The following is a 14,543-nucleotide window of genomic DNA, read 5'->3' as shown; positions in this document are numbered from 1 at the left end:
GGGGGTTTATCTCCTCACATGGCCAGCCCGGATTATCTGGAGCTCAGTCAGAGCCCTTCCAGGTGAGTGGCAGCTGGCAGAATGGTGCTGGTTGCCCAGGCAGATATGGTGGGGGGGTGAGGGTAGATGGATTGTACTGGTGCTTTACATGGAGCAGCCTGCTGTCACTTTGCTGGCCACCCAGTGCTGGGGCTGGCCCTCAGTGTGTGGTGTGGGGCTGCTCAGCGTGGCTACTCAGAGGATGTTTGTAAGTGAGATGTGTAGGGCGGTGTGGGTGGGGAGGGGAAGAAGGCTATCCGGAGGCTGCTGCCAGATGGATCTTGGCTCTCTGAAGCGATCAGCACCTCACTGTCACTGAGGCATGGGCAATGCTCAGAGAAGCCCCTCTCCTTCCCCCTCATCCCCACCCTTTGCTGGCAGGGGACGAGTGTCATGGAGGGGAAGCTGCAGCTGTCGAGGATGGGGTGAACTCCCAGCGAATCGGGTGTCTCAAATATGTGGTCAATGTCGGAGAAGCTCACCAGAGCTTGGGTGGAGTCATAGGAGCTTTTCTCCATGTCATCGACTCTGCAGGACTTGGGGTATCTCCCCCTGTCCTGGCTCTTCTGCCTCAGCTGGCGGAGGTCATCTCTGAAGTGGGGGTTGAAGAGCAGGTAGAGCAAGGGGTTCAGGCAGGCGGGCAGGGGCAGGACCACAAGGACAACAGATTTGATGACCTCTGGGGTGATGAGGAAGAGGTTGAGTGTGGAGGAGAAGGTGAGGAGAGCCACTGGGCAGTAGAGGAGGCAGTTGGTGAAGATCAGCCAGGCCACATGCTTGACCATGGCACAGTCCCAGACAGCGCTGAACTCCCCCTTCAGCAGGTTGCAGTAGAGTCGGATGTAGGTGCCTGTGATAGTCAGGAAGCAGAGCATGTTTGTCATCACCAAAGCCACAGTGAAGCCCAGGGTGGCAGGTTTCCCATCTGGGATGGGATATGGGAGACAGAGAGGCGATGCTCCATATTCCCCAATGGAGAAGAGAGGCAGCACGGCAGCCACAGAGGACAGCAACAGGCAGCAACAGGCAGCAGCCTTCACCTTGCCTAAGGAGGGTGACTTCCCGTAGCCCTGCACACAGGAGACAGAAAGGCTGCACTGCACAGCAGCCAAGGTCAGCAGGAAGATGGCAGCCTCGGAGGCAAACACGGAGAGGAACCCTGTCACCCTGCAGCCCACGCTGGTCTCCCACCTGGCACCGTATCTGGCAAACTGGCCGTAGGTCAGGGCATCGACAAGGGCCAGCATACTGCAGTAAACACCAGTCAGCATGTTGGCTCCAGCAATGGAGCCAATGATGAACTTAACTGGAGAGAGGTATCTGGGAGAGGTGAAGACAGCCAGGATGACCAGCCCGTTGCAGAGCACCGAGACCAGAACAATGACCCAGATTCCCAGGCGGATGATCCAGCTCTCAAACAAGTTATCACAAGGCTTGAAGGGACCTGGAAGAAAACAAAACACTAAGTTATACACAGAATATGCCACTCTGCTCTAGTGATGCTGCTGGGAGCAGTGCCAAGGTGCCAGCCTTCTCCAGGGCCCCCCAGCCCCTTGCATGCTGAGGGCTGGAAAGGAGCTTACAATGTTCTCTGCCCAATTCTGCAGCAAGACTGCAGCAGTGCTGCCTCTTTGCTCTGGCCCACCTCCTCTGTGCTCCTGAACCCACACTGAAGCTGCAGGCCATCAGGGGTCTCCTCTCTGATCTTGTCCAGGGCAGAAATGAGATGCAGAATGTGAGAAAAGGCAAACCTATCAGAGCTCTAACTATGTAAAAAGGTCAGGGTCTGCCACTGCCACCCTATGGCATGGCAAAGCCTTTTTTGCCCACGTGTCCCACCTGCCCTGTGCTGTTCAGTGGGGTAGAGCTGGAGCTCTGCTCATCCTTTTTCCAAAGGAACTCGTGACCCCAATGCCTTAGATTTCTGTGGGACTCCAGACCCACTAACCCTCCTGGTGTCAGCCTGGCATTTTGGCCACTCTGGTCCTTCTCATTGTACCCACTGGTATCTTGGAGTCAGTGGTGTGGAGATGTGTGAGAGATGCTGCATCCAGCTCTGACACTGCCAACCTCAGCCCTTGTACTCAAGACCCTGGCCAAGCACTGTCCTGTTGTTTCTGCACGGAGGGGATGGCCAAGATGACATCAAGTGTTAGAGCAGGAGGGAGAGACAGCAGGTGGGAAGGGAGGTGGGGTGGCAGGGGAGGGACAGAAGGGCCTGGACAAGGAGAATGTGGGTGGATGCCAGGACAAAGAATGGTGGAGGATGGACATGAGGAGAAGTAAGGGCAGGTCGTGGAGGGGTAAGAAGGGGACTGGTGGTGGGGGCTCGTTGCCAAAGGAGAAAGAAGAGACAATGTAATGAGAGACAGTTGCCTCTGAGGGGGATTTGGATGTTACAGTGCAGGAGCTCAGCAAAGTGGGACACAGGACAGGCCAAGTTTTAGGTGGTAGAGAGAAAAAAGAAATTGAAGAAAGTGAGAATTCCTGTTCATCTCCAAGGGGTTGGAGGTCTTTGGCTGCTTTCCTCAGAAATCCAGCACCTCTCCACCCAGGCAGCAGGGCATGCCCTCTGCTAGAACCTCCTTCCTTCTTGTCTCTTCTGCAGCAGACTCACTGGCAAAATCTCCATTCCTGCCAGTGTCCCACAGCTGCCTGGATGGAGCCACCCCCCAGCTGTGCTTGTGTAGGGGACACTGAGCTGTGAATGGGGACAAAACCAGCAGGTGCTGTCCTCATGTCCCAGCCAGCCTGTGCCCACTGGCACGTTTTTGATTGAAATGAGGGAGAAGTGGCTGGGTACCAGCACCTCCCTTCCCTCACTTTCTCAGGAAATGAAGTGCCCCTACAGTTTGCAGTGATCAGGAGATCAAGGACAAGGTCTTGTCATGCCATATTATGGGCTGCCTGGGACAAAGAAAAACCAAGTCTAGTGTGGAAATGGGAACTTCTTGAGAGCCAGAGTCTGACTGTGGGCAGGTTAGTGGATGGAGGAGCTGGTGGTACCTGGGACTCTTGGCCAGAGATACCATGACCTTGTTCTCCCATCACGGGATGGCAGCTACACCTGAGTGGGAGAAGGAAGCTCCTCACTTGTCCCCAGTTTGGCCAAACCCCAGCCATTCAGACTTCTGAGCTGCATGTCTGCAGGAAGGTTGTGGGGGCTCCCAGGATCCCAGTTGTGCTCAGAAGGTTTCCCTGGCTGCTCACCAGGGCTTGGTGTGCACTGGATAGCGGGGTGCAGCTTTGATTCCTCGAGCTCCAGCTGGAGGTCATCTGCATCTAGGTCATCTGGGGAGAAAACAACAAGAAATGGTGCTCAGGGAAGAACAAGTAGGACCGTTGGGACTGGCTGGGCCAGAAGCTTTACCACTGCCTGTCCTCACCACAGACCTTCCCAGCCAGCTCCCAGCAAACAAGTTCAAAGGAGCTGCTGGTGTCCAGTTTGCCTCTTGCAGTCACTGCTATGGAGCAAGAAGGTCTTCTAAACATTGGTGGGTTGCAGTGTGGTCAACCCCTCTGTTTTTAGGTTAGTCTCAATACTTGAAGTGTAAGAGCCCCAGATCCCAGAGTTGTGTGACTGCAGATCCCTCCTCCCAGCATGCTTTATTAAAAATAAATACTGAAGCCTGTGTGGTTACAGAAGACAAAGCCTTCAAATGCATCTTCTAACTGGGAGCTTTCTGGGCAGGCCTTGTCCAAGGCTAGTTCATCAACAAGGACTTTGGAGCTTTGTTCAAAGAGAGCTGTTGGCTTCTACTTGCAGCACAAATTCTTTGTCAGCAGCCACCACCACCACCAAACAGCTCGGAAGCAAAAAGGCAAGAGAACCCAACTCATATTGCTTTCTGTTATGTCCTGTGATTCCCTGGGACCGTGGTGCCTTTTCTTTTTTAACCCTGGACATTCCTGGGCCCTGGGCAACCTTGTGTAGCTCCAGGCCTGGAGGTTGGTGGCCCTGCCTGTGGCAGGGGGTTGGAGCTCTGTGATCCTTGGGGTCCCTCCCAACCCAGACCAGTCTGGGATTCTGTGATTCTATGATTCCCAGTCCTGGATTTGCTTAGAGGCAGACTGATTGCCCCTGTCTGCAGGCTTTGGGGCCGTGGGATCTATTGAACCAGTCTGCCCTGCTCTCAGAGCCCAGCCTGGTGGGGCAGCATCCCCATCACGCTGGCAGCATCCTGAGCCAGGCTTGGGCTCTCAGAGGGTCAGGCAGAGACTCTCTGGCTGCACAAGAAACCGCTGGAAGAGACTGGGGCTGAGACCTCAGCTGTGGTTTTGATGGTGTGTAGGTGTAGACCATCACCAAGGAGAATGGCATCCTCTTAATTTAATCCAAGACGTGCTTTTCTGCTTTGTGCCTGGTTCCTCTTCTCAAACTACCACTGACTCACAGCGTGGGGACACAGTGAGGACAGCAGCTGTCCCGCTCCACCATCCCCACCCATGGCATCAGCACAACCTTCTGCTCCCAGTGGAGATCTCTGAAGAGATTTCTGTGGGTGGGAGGAAGGGGAACAGGCATGTTTTGTGCCTGACATGGCCCAATAGCCAGGGAATGGGATGATATGGATTGATACTGATGCCCAAGTGAGCACCTGGCAGCTGACACACTCTCCAGGAGAGCAAGTGCTGAAGATATGATTAACCCAAGTGAGATTTAGTTGCCTAAATAGTAGGAATAGTGCCTCTCATGAGGTCTGCTTCCTGCCTGTGTTAGAAAATACGACTGGGATTATTTGATTAAAGAATGATGACAAATAATGTGCTATCTTTAGTGCCTCCTGACAGACATTGTGGCTTTCTTGGCTTCAGTGAGCTTTGGAAAAAGAAATGCTGGGGTTTTTCAATCTGTCTGTATAAGAATTGAAATATTACTGCTGCTTTGGAGTTTGGCAAGAAAACACTCACAGTGGGATGGAAAAATATTTCCTCCTTGTATTTTATAGTCTTATAAATCTCTGGTGTCTTTTCCATCCCCAGCACAGAGGCTGTGATGTGCTGTCACGATACTCAAATCAATGCAGAGACTTGCACTCTCTGTGTCCCCCCTGCCATTCAACCCACTGTAATTTTAAAGTGCAATCTGTCTCCATCCCTTGTCTCTTAAAAGGCCCAGAATGCACCCAGGGTGGGTTTAAGTGTAGGTTAAACACGAATTGGAGGAGTGATCTTTTGTTTTGCCTGGACTCCAGAGCTAGCTGTGAATGGCAAAGCAATCCCTGGCCAGCACAGTGGGATTCAAAGCAGAAAATGCACCTTCTCTCTGATGGAAATCAGTACTTCTCCCAGCCTGGGAACTGGAGATAAAAGAAAAGGGCTGGTGTGTTCCAGCAAGGCAGGCTGCATTGTTGTGGAAGTAGCTAATTCATCTGAATCTTGGTAAGGTGCCTCCACTTTCTGAGGCCTTACAGACAAAACTCTTTCTGCTCCTACTGCCCTTTCCATGGCAAATGGTTCCCAGCTGGCTGTACCAACACCAAAGTGGGAGGAAGAGGAGGAGAACTGTTGGAGGAGGGGTAGAGCAAAACCCTTTGGGCTGGGTGCTTCTTCCCCTTTATCTGCCTTAGCCAGGGCGGTCATCACTGCACTGGGGTTTGCAGATACCTGCTCCCTCCCTCAGATTCGGGACATGTGTGACTGAAAGAGGCCTTGTCAGTGCTTTCTGGGGGCCTTGAGTAGCTTTCTTGAATGATGGAAGCAGTGAAAATGTAGCTAAGGACCCTCCAGGACTTGCTAACTGGCTGCAATAGTCAGCTTTACAAGGTAATAGGGGTGCTGGGCTGGGTGATGCTAAGGGCAGCCATACAAGTGAGTGCTCTTCTCACCTCCTATAGCTCTGTTCCACTGCTGCAAACACACACTGGTCAGTAAATTAGTGGTCCTGAAGTGGATAGTACCTGCACTTTGCCTGCCCCCCTCTGCAGTCATGTTTGGGAGGTGGCAACAGGTGGCTGCCTGGGGCTTTGGGTGGGTGTCCCATGGACAAACCCCTCAGCTGCCTTTGGGCTGCTGCCCAGCTGGATGGAACAGCCTTGGGGCAGGGGGTGTCTGCTGTCCTGAGCCTGAAACCTTGAATCTCTGTCATGACAAGGTGACAGAGTGATGAGACAGGCACTAACCAGACTCCTTTGGGCCTCAGGTAGCCATTACTTGGGTGGGAATGAACATACTTGGGTGGTCTCTGGGGAACTGCCAGGCATCTGGGGCTCTGGTAGGATGGGAGACAGCTGAGCTGGACCCAGGGTCTGTGGCACCATGTGCACTCTGTGGCTGGAGTCAGCTGGTGGGTGCTGGATGTGGGAGCAGGACACGTGGGGAGGGCAGCATTGCCTGGCTGCTGGAGAAGGACTGTGCCCTGGGGACCATCCTTTGCCCCTACCTGGGGAGAAGTCACCTTTCAGCACCCTGTTTGTTTGTCAAGGGCTCTGCAGTCCCTTGCTGGAAGCACTACACAAGGCTGGGAGGACATGGCTATCTGGAAGTGTGCCCCATCCCTCTCACAAGTTCTCCCACAGCATCCAAGTGCCCTGATGAGCCTGGCAGCACACTGCAGGGACAAAGCTATTTTCTTTTAACAAGACCACTTTATCTCTTGCATGGAAGGAATGTTTGGGAGCTTTTCTTCTTCTTTAATGAGGAAGTGTTACAAGATTCATGTAACACAGCTAAATGCCATTGGTGGCCACCAGAAAGGAAGTGCTGGGAACAGAAATAAAGCAGCAATTAATTAAGTAAAATAGAGATATCACAAAAGCCTCCTCATCAAGAGGAGACTGTGACCTGCTGAACGGTGAGGGCAGTCATCTGCAAGTGCTGCATGGAGTAAGGAAGGATGTTCTAGTGCCTTTCATGTTAGCACCTCTGGAGTTTGATATTTCAAGACAAACTGGGTGCTTTAACATCTGAAAATGCCAGCCTTTATGAGCTGCTAATAGTCTCATCTGGCACATCTTAAAATCAGTCAGCGTTCCCCTCTGGTCCTGATCTCTCACGAACACACATATAATCCAGGAGGCTGGGACTGGCTTGGAGGCCTGGAAGCCTGTGGGAGGTACTGGTCTGCTGACAGGGCCAGGAGAGTGTGACCTTTGAGACATCAAACACTTTAATGCCCAGCAAGAGCAGGTCTGCTGGCTGCAAACCAGGTCTTTTCAGAGATGCTGGAATTTGCTGGGCAAACACCTCGACTATATGCAGAAGGGCTGGTAAAGTATGGGCTGCATTAATGATGGAAAAACTGACCCAGCTGAGAAGAAATTCCTGCAGCAATGACCATAGCATATGGTTCCTCTGTACTGTCTGCCCAGTGTAACCACCAAGCCTACCATGCTTCCAGAACCCACATCATGCTGGTAGGAGTCAGACCTGCTAGCCTCTGGCTGGACTTTTTGTGTTGCTGAAGCTCAGGGCAAGGCAGATGGCAGGAGCAGGGATGCAGGGCTTTCATTTGCTGTTTCATAAAGTATCTGGATCATCCTGCCTCCTATTACTGCTGTGACACAGAGGATCCAACTGCTCTGGGTCAATATATGCCTCCAGATCTAGTCTTGCCTGTTTAGGAGGCAGGAGGAGATTCTGCAGAGCCCTGGTTGTGGCTGGGTGGCTGCCCAAGGACTCAGCCCTCTCCCCATCTCCCACAGGCAATGGAGCACGATGTGGCTTTGCCTTCAGGGTGTTTCAGACCTTGGAAGGCCATGTGGCCTCTGAATTTATACAAACATTTAAACAAATGTAGTGTCCAAACTGTGTCCTGAAATGCTATTCCCTTTCTCCAGCAGTTACAGAGGAAGTAAAGGGGCTCGTGTTTTATTTCACATGGTTCTGAGATTCTCTTGCAAAGGGATCACACCACCCTGGAGCTGCTGTTGTGCTGTGAGCCTGTGGGTGCAGGAGGTCTGGTTCTGCTGGCCTGGTGCAGCGCATCCTGTGGAGGTCTGTGCAGAAGTGCACCTTGAAGCACAGAGCTGAACAGAAAGCTCTGCTCACCTCTCACCACAGAGCCACTTCTGCCCTGCCCAGCCTGTGCTGAGCTCCTCATCTGCCCCAGGAGTGCCCATTTGTTCATATCTAACTCTGCACAGAGGCAGCGCTGGCACAGGTCTCTTCACCTCCATCCAGCTGCACATTCCAGTTCTTCAAGTTCTTTCCCTTACTCAGATTAATCCGAGGGTCCATCCCCTGTACAAAGGCTCCCTACTGCCCTGGAATCCACTGACCCAGCTGGGAAGCTGTCCCACCTAACCTCAGCCACTGCTGGTGACTGCAGTATCCTCCCTCTGTGGTCAGCAAAGGCCAAATTAGAAAACATACCCATGGTGCTGAGGACTGCCAGGTCTCTCTGCCACATGGCAAAGGTTTGGATGTGCCAGATAAGCTCTTTCTCCAGTGCAGTGACAGTAACTGAAGCCCATTCACTGCAACTGGCCCCCAGAGCTGGAGGAGGATCTGCCTGTCTTCCCTGAGGTGGGTGTGATTCCATGCCATACTCTGTCTCTTCATTGGTCATTAGTCTCATTATTTATGACTCCCTTATCTTCTGCTTTCTCTAGTTTCAAGGCTACTTGAAACTACTACTAGTAGTTTCAAGGCTAGGCTACTACTAGTTTTCAAGTTACACTATAGTGGTTAAGATTTGTAGCTGCTTTCATGAAACAGCTTATATGATTACAGCTTTCTCTTAAACTAATCTATTCTTTAAACCTTAAAAATTTTTATATTAAGGTTATATTAATTGTCTCTTAAGCTACACCCATCCTAAATCAATCTGTTCAGCATGATCACACTTCACTCAATCACCACTCCTGGCTCACACCATGGACTGATCACCTCTCAGACCAGTTTACTTACAGTGATTATCAGCATGACTGGGAAACAATTCCATGGTCCTCTTGTGGGGATCCTCCTCCTCAGGGCTCGTGTCTTCTGACTCCCATTGGTTGGGCATCTTGAAGAAGCTGCTGCAGCTGCCGTAGGCACAGCACTGGTAAGCGTAAGGTACCTCCAGGACCCTGCAAAGGGGGAAAGCAGAACTTTCTAGGTGTGCTGCCTCCACCACCTAACTCTCCATCCCTTGGAGCCTTTTGCTTAATTCCCACATGTGACAAAAGCCAGTCTGTCAGGCAGTGGGTACATCAGAGCAGGGCTTGGCCCTGGGGAAGGACTCTGTGTAGCACAGAGCGTGGACCTGGCTCACCCCATGGTCTCTATGTCCCACCCCACTTCTGGTGCTTAAGACACTGTCAGTAGGATGTTGTCAAACACCAGGTTTAGAAACTGCATTGAAGGTCCTGGGTAATTCCTAAAACCCTTTCTGCAGCTCTCCCTAGGCTGAATTCCTTTCTATTTCCCATGCCCTCTGGAGATAGGCTTTATGTTGGGCATGTGGAATCTTCATACTTTCACCTCAAGGCCATTTTTTGCTGGACATTCTTTTATCCAAGTTGAGAAGCTTAGTGAGAGCTTCCCCAAGTGCAAGGTCAGAGGGGCACCTCCAAAGTGCCACACCACCTCCCCAGCTCAGGCAGGGAAATCAAGTGCAGCAAGTTATTTTAGTATGCCTGGTTTCTACTTGAAAGTAGAATTGTTAGTTGTTAATTACAGCATGTATTACAAGATTAATTAAACAGCAGCTGAGCATCATCTGGATGAAACACCAAGCTATCAGTCAGCAGCTGTGTTGTCTTCAAAGCCAGCAAACTCCTGCTTCTTTGCTGGAAGTCAGGAAAACTGCTGATGGAGGCAAAGGAACCTCAGGTTTTCCAGGCAATTAAGGTCTTCTGACAAGATCAGTAAATATGGTGAAATTCTATATTCTAAAAATATGCTTTTGTTTTAAGTTCCCAAACATTTCTGGCTGAGCCCTGGGAGGCTATGGAAACTCTGTATACAAGCTGGCTTCCTGTTATAAGCTCCAAATTAAATCCCATTATTGAAAGGTGGTAGGGAGGGAGAGATCCTCCCTCCCAGGACGGCTAAGGACTGTTCTCAGATGATTCCTTCAGATATATGCCCCAAGAACAAGGCTGCCTAATGGCAGTACTCCCTACCATTTAGGAGGTGTTAGGGTGTCCATTGCCTGGTGTGGTTCAATGAACCAGTCCTGCAGACTCAGTCTCTTTGGTACAAATCCAAATCAGCTCCACTGGTGTCTGTGGAATTTGTTTAGAGGAGTAATGCCCCTGGATGTGCCAAACTTGACCCACTCTGCAAAGTGATTACCATCTTGGGTGTGGAAAGCCCTCCAGAAGCTTGTGGGATCCCCTGCCCTTTGGTAAACCAGTTATGCATCAGATCCCAACTATGATGAGTCCAAAAAGTCAGAAGAGAAAGCCCTGCACGTCCCACTGCTGAGGCAGACTGAGATGAGAGCTCCACACTTTCCACTGGACCTGAGCTGTTAAGCCCAGCGTTGGTGCACTGGTCTGTGACCCCAGCTGTGGGTGTCTAAATGTGAGCAGCTTCAGCCCTGGGAACCCGTACTGGATGAGAGGGAGCATTAGGTCATGCATCCTTGGCAGCAAAAGAACTGCCTGGGAGACCCAAGCAAAAGATGGCTTCACCTCAGGGGAATTTGAGTCATCTGGACCATGGGCCTCTCAGCCTGAGGGCAGGTGCCATGCTGGAGACCCACCACTAAGGGAGGGTCAGGAGACCCAGAGCCTGCAGTGCAGCACTGTTCTCCGAGCCTTTTGCAGCCTCATCTTGCTCAGTTTGACCCCTTCAGGCTCCTCATTAATCCATAGCAGACAAGACACGGCCACACAAACAGAGTTTACTGAAGGAAAGCTGGATGTCATTAGCTAGGACTGGCTTCTGGGAATGTTTTCCATTGAGAGGAGCCCTGAGCTGGGCCTGCTCCATGCTTTCCACTTGTGTCTGTGTTTGGGGTGGGGGCAGCAGGCCCAGGAGCAGCACATCACTGCTCTCCCATGCAAGACTTTAAAGGATGAGGCACGTTAGCAGCAGCTGAAGCTCCCTCAACCTATTGGCCTGGAATGATGGAAGAAAGCATGAGATAAACAAGGAAAGCAGGAGGCTGATTGCTGTAAGCAAATATAGGCAGTGCTGAGTGCCAGGAGTGAAAGAGCCAACACCACCAGTACCTCATTTTGGGGAAGCTCTCCTTGGTGAAGGGCTCAGAGAGAGATGGGTTGCCTTGGAGCTTCAGATGGGTCAGTCCACCCAAACCATCCAGAGGCAGCGTGACCAGCTGGTTATCAGTCAAGTCCCTGATGAAGGGAAAGCAGAGGGAGATGGCTGTGAGGGCTTTGCTGCTAGTGGTATCTCAGCCAAAAAGAGTCCTGGAGACCCACGCTGTCTGCCTTGAGTGCTCCCTCAAATGTGGTGCTGAAGTGGGGCTGGGTGCTGCACAGGGAGCAGGATCCACTGGAGACAAATGCTGCAATCCCCAGGGAAAAGGAGGGGGGAGGGGTTGATGCCCATGCTGAAAGCTCCTGGGTGGTATCTACTTTCCTGTGCACATATCTGCCCACACATCTCTTCCCCCACCACTTCCCCCATCATAGGTCAGGTGTGACTGCAGCTCCCAGCCTATAAAATACCTCAAGAGTCTTAGTGAGGGGGTTGAGGACTGGGGACCCCTCCAGAGCCAGCACAGATGGTCCACAGTGACTCTTGCTGAAGCAATCTATCATGCTGATCTTTCATAAAGGCATCAGAAAGTGGAGGTTTAAGTGTTCAGAGTGAGAGCATCCTGAAGATGGTCCCCTCTGCACATCCATCACCCCTTTAATACTGATAGGAAACCTTGGGTTTTGCTCTACCCATATGAGTGCTGAGACATGCACATCAGCACTGCAGCCTTCTGGTATCTAAATGCCAGGTGTCCTGAGACCCCAGGGAGTCAGTCTGAGCTCCTCAGATACCTCCTGTACCCACTGTGAAAGAAATACCACTGCAACTTACAGCTTGGTGAGTGACTGCAGGGTCACAAAGGCTTCAGGGTGAATAAACTGGATGTAATTCCAGCTCAGGTCTCTGCAAGGCAAAGGACATGCCAGTAAGAGGGGTGCAGAGCAGGGCAGTGGAGCTGCTGACACCAGCCTAGTAAAAGGGTTTGTGTGAGTAAATGTAGGATCAGGAGCCCCTTGGTCAGCCCCAAGCAGGTCCTGGGAGGCAAATATGTTTGGGTTTGTGTATGGGTTGTTTCTAACACAAGGGTTTGCTTTGCAGGAGCTCCTCTACTGAGACCAACAGGAAAGGTTCCTTTTTGGGTTCATTTCTGTAAATTTGGAGCTTTATTGCTAACATGAGACAGACTGTGCCTTAGTGCCAGAGCATCCCTGATGTGGTCACACTGCTGGGTCCCCAAGCAGGGGCAAATAGGGTCAGGAGCCATGTGGAAGGTGAAGTGAAGTCATGGTAGAGTGTCTCCTGTCATGTACAGGTGCCCAGGTTGTGGGGAGGATTCCCTGAGGCTCCTCCACACGCTCTGCTTCTATCTGAACTTGAAGGCTCATCTCCCTCTGTCATCAGCACAGAGGAACCTGCATATCAAGAAGCATTTCTTCTCCCAAGGCTGAGCACATGAGCAATCTCCTGCATGCACCAGTATCTCCCCAGCTCTGGAGGGTGCCTGCCCAGATGTGTGTGTCTCACTGCAGAAGGCTGAAGCTGGGTGAGTTGAATCCTTCCCACAGGGACCCAGAACATAGGCAAAGACAAATGCTGGAGCTTGCACCCTCAGCTGTGTGTCTGTGTGACTACAGCGTGGCAGCAGCATGCCAGTCTGTAGTGTTACATGTAAGACATGAGTGTTCCTGTACAGTTACACACACGGTGTACCTGGCACTCATGGGATCCTTAGGGGTGCTGGCCTGTTAAATGACACTCCAGTTGCTGCACCAGGGGAAAAAGCCTTTCTGCAGTTCAGTTCACTTCCAAACAGGGCAACAGATAAAGACCATCAGCACTTGGAGGGCTCTTCCCAGGGAGAATCATGCCCTGTGAAGCCTTACTAGCTCATCAAAGGGGCCAAGTACTTAAGTGAGCAGTCTACTTCAAGGTCAGAGTGTGTGTGTGTGTGGTATGTCCACACTTGTGTGCACTTAATGCACCTGACATATGTTTTTGAGTCGTGGGGAGACAGTCTCAAAGCCAGTAAGAAGTTCTGCATGGATGTCCCAGGAGTGCCCAGCCCAGGACTAGCATGTGTAAGGAAAGGGGTGCTGGAACTCCCTGGTAAATCCTGCCACGAGTCCATGGGCATTTAGGAGGCAGGTGTCCATCACATGTGCTGTGCAACACTTGAGTTGTAGCATGGAGAGAGAGCCTGTGGTGTGGAGTGTCCTCATGCTTGGTAGGAATGAGTTTATTTACAGGGTGTCTGCATGCAGAGGAAAGGCAGGGAGGAGGCTTGTGCCCTGTTCTTTTAGGATGGGAAGTGGAAGAGCCACTGGACAGCAAAGCCTCCCAGTAGAGTCAGGGGAGTGGGGCTGGGAAACTCCTCATCAGCCTGGCTGGGTGCTCATGGTTTGTCTCCCCACCACCACCACCACCACCACCACCCCACCAGACAAGACTTACATGGAGCGCAGGGCCATCAGCTGCACAAAGGTGTCTGCTCTGATCTCATGGATCCTGTTGTGTTGGAGACCACTGAAAAAACAAACTGCTTTGAGAAAATAGCTGAAGGCAGCATTTGTACTTCTTGGATCTTCTGGGATGGCAGCAGACATGAAGGGTTGCAGCAGAAGATGTCATTCAAGCTTGGGACACCTACTCTTATTGCCAGGGGTGAAGAGGATGAAGAACAAAACAGCTCAAAGCTGTTCTCTCTGATGGGCAGCTCCAGGGCTCAGACAGACTCTCCTTTTGATGCCACAGTGGCACAGTAAAGTGATGTGCAGTGGTTAGAAGTGCCCCATTATCTCCAAAGCCACAGTGATTTTCCTCTCTGTTCCACTGCAAGCCTGTAGATGCTTCATCCAGAGCAAAAGAGAACTTGGATCTGGTTAAATTAGCAAACAGCTCTGTGGTCCAATGCACACCAGCCTTCCAGCAACCTCCTGCACTCACTGGGGGCAGGGAGCAGGTTAAGAGCTGGCATGGTGTGTGCTGACTGACCTATACACTCCCTATGCCCCTGGAGAGACACCCAGAACTGATCCAAACATTGACTTTGTGGGAAACAGTCACAGTTTTCCAGTTATCTGAATACCCATCATGACTTCCCAGACCTGCAGAAGCTGTATTCTCCACGTGTGACCTTCTGCAAGGGGAGACAGCCACTGCCCAGTGCTCTGCCCACAACAGCTCCCCAGGGCATTGGCTGGGTAGTGAACCTGAGTGATCCTGACTCATCTCACACAAGGACCTGTAATGGCTGTAAAGTCTCAGCTGGTATTTGGCCACATGTTTGTGTTTCAGAGACAGGGGTTAGAGGCTGTCTTTGCTCTACTGCTGGCATTGCAATGCCCCATGTAGCCAACAAAGCTCCTACTTCTAGCTAATATTTCAAGTCAGGGCCATGGAAAACCTGG

The 14,543-nt window shown here is 51.6% G+C and overlaps 1 protein-coding gene across 1 annotated transcript in view; it reads right to left on the bottom strand.

Annotated features, from left to right (window-relative positions):
- Nucleotides 1-230: 230 nt before the first annotated feature.
- LGR6 (leucine rich repeat containing G protein-coupled receptor 6) overlaps nt 231-14,543 on the bottom strand; it is a gene marked incomplete at both ends in the record, with an annotated part of 132,027 nt that continues 117,714 nt past the window's right edge. The window contains 6 exons of the mRNA XM_084275806.1: nt 231-1,483; nt 3,250-3,330; nt 8,890-9,050; nt 11,145-11,270; nt 11,968-12,039; nt 13,588-13,659. Of these exons, the coding sequence (XP_084131932.1) occupies nt 231-1,483; nt 3,250-3,330; nt 8,890-9,050; nt 11,145-11,270; nt 11,968-12,039; nt 13,588-13,659 (1,765 nt within the window). The remainder of the gene's footprint in view (nt 1,484-3,249; nt 3,331-8,889; nt 9,051-11,144; nt 11,271-11,967; nt 12,040-13,587; nt 13,660-14,543) is intronic.

Source organism: Gallinula chloropus, assembly GCF_964237585.1.
Source record: "Gallinula chloropus genome assembly, chromosome: 27".
Lineage (NCBI taxonomy): Eukaryota > Metazoa > Chordata > Aves > Gruiformes > Rallidae > Gallinula > Gallinula chloropus.
Note: the sequence above shows the minus strand (reverse complement) of the source record. Positions and strands in the feature narration are given on the sequence as shown.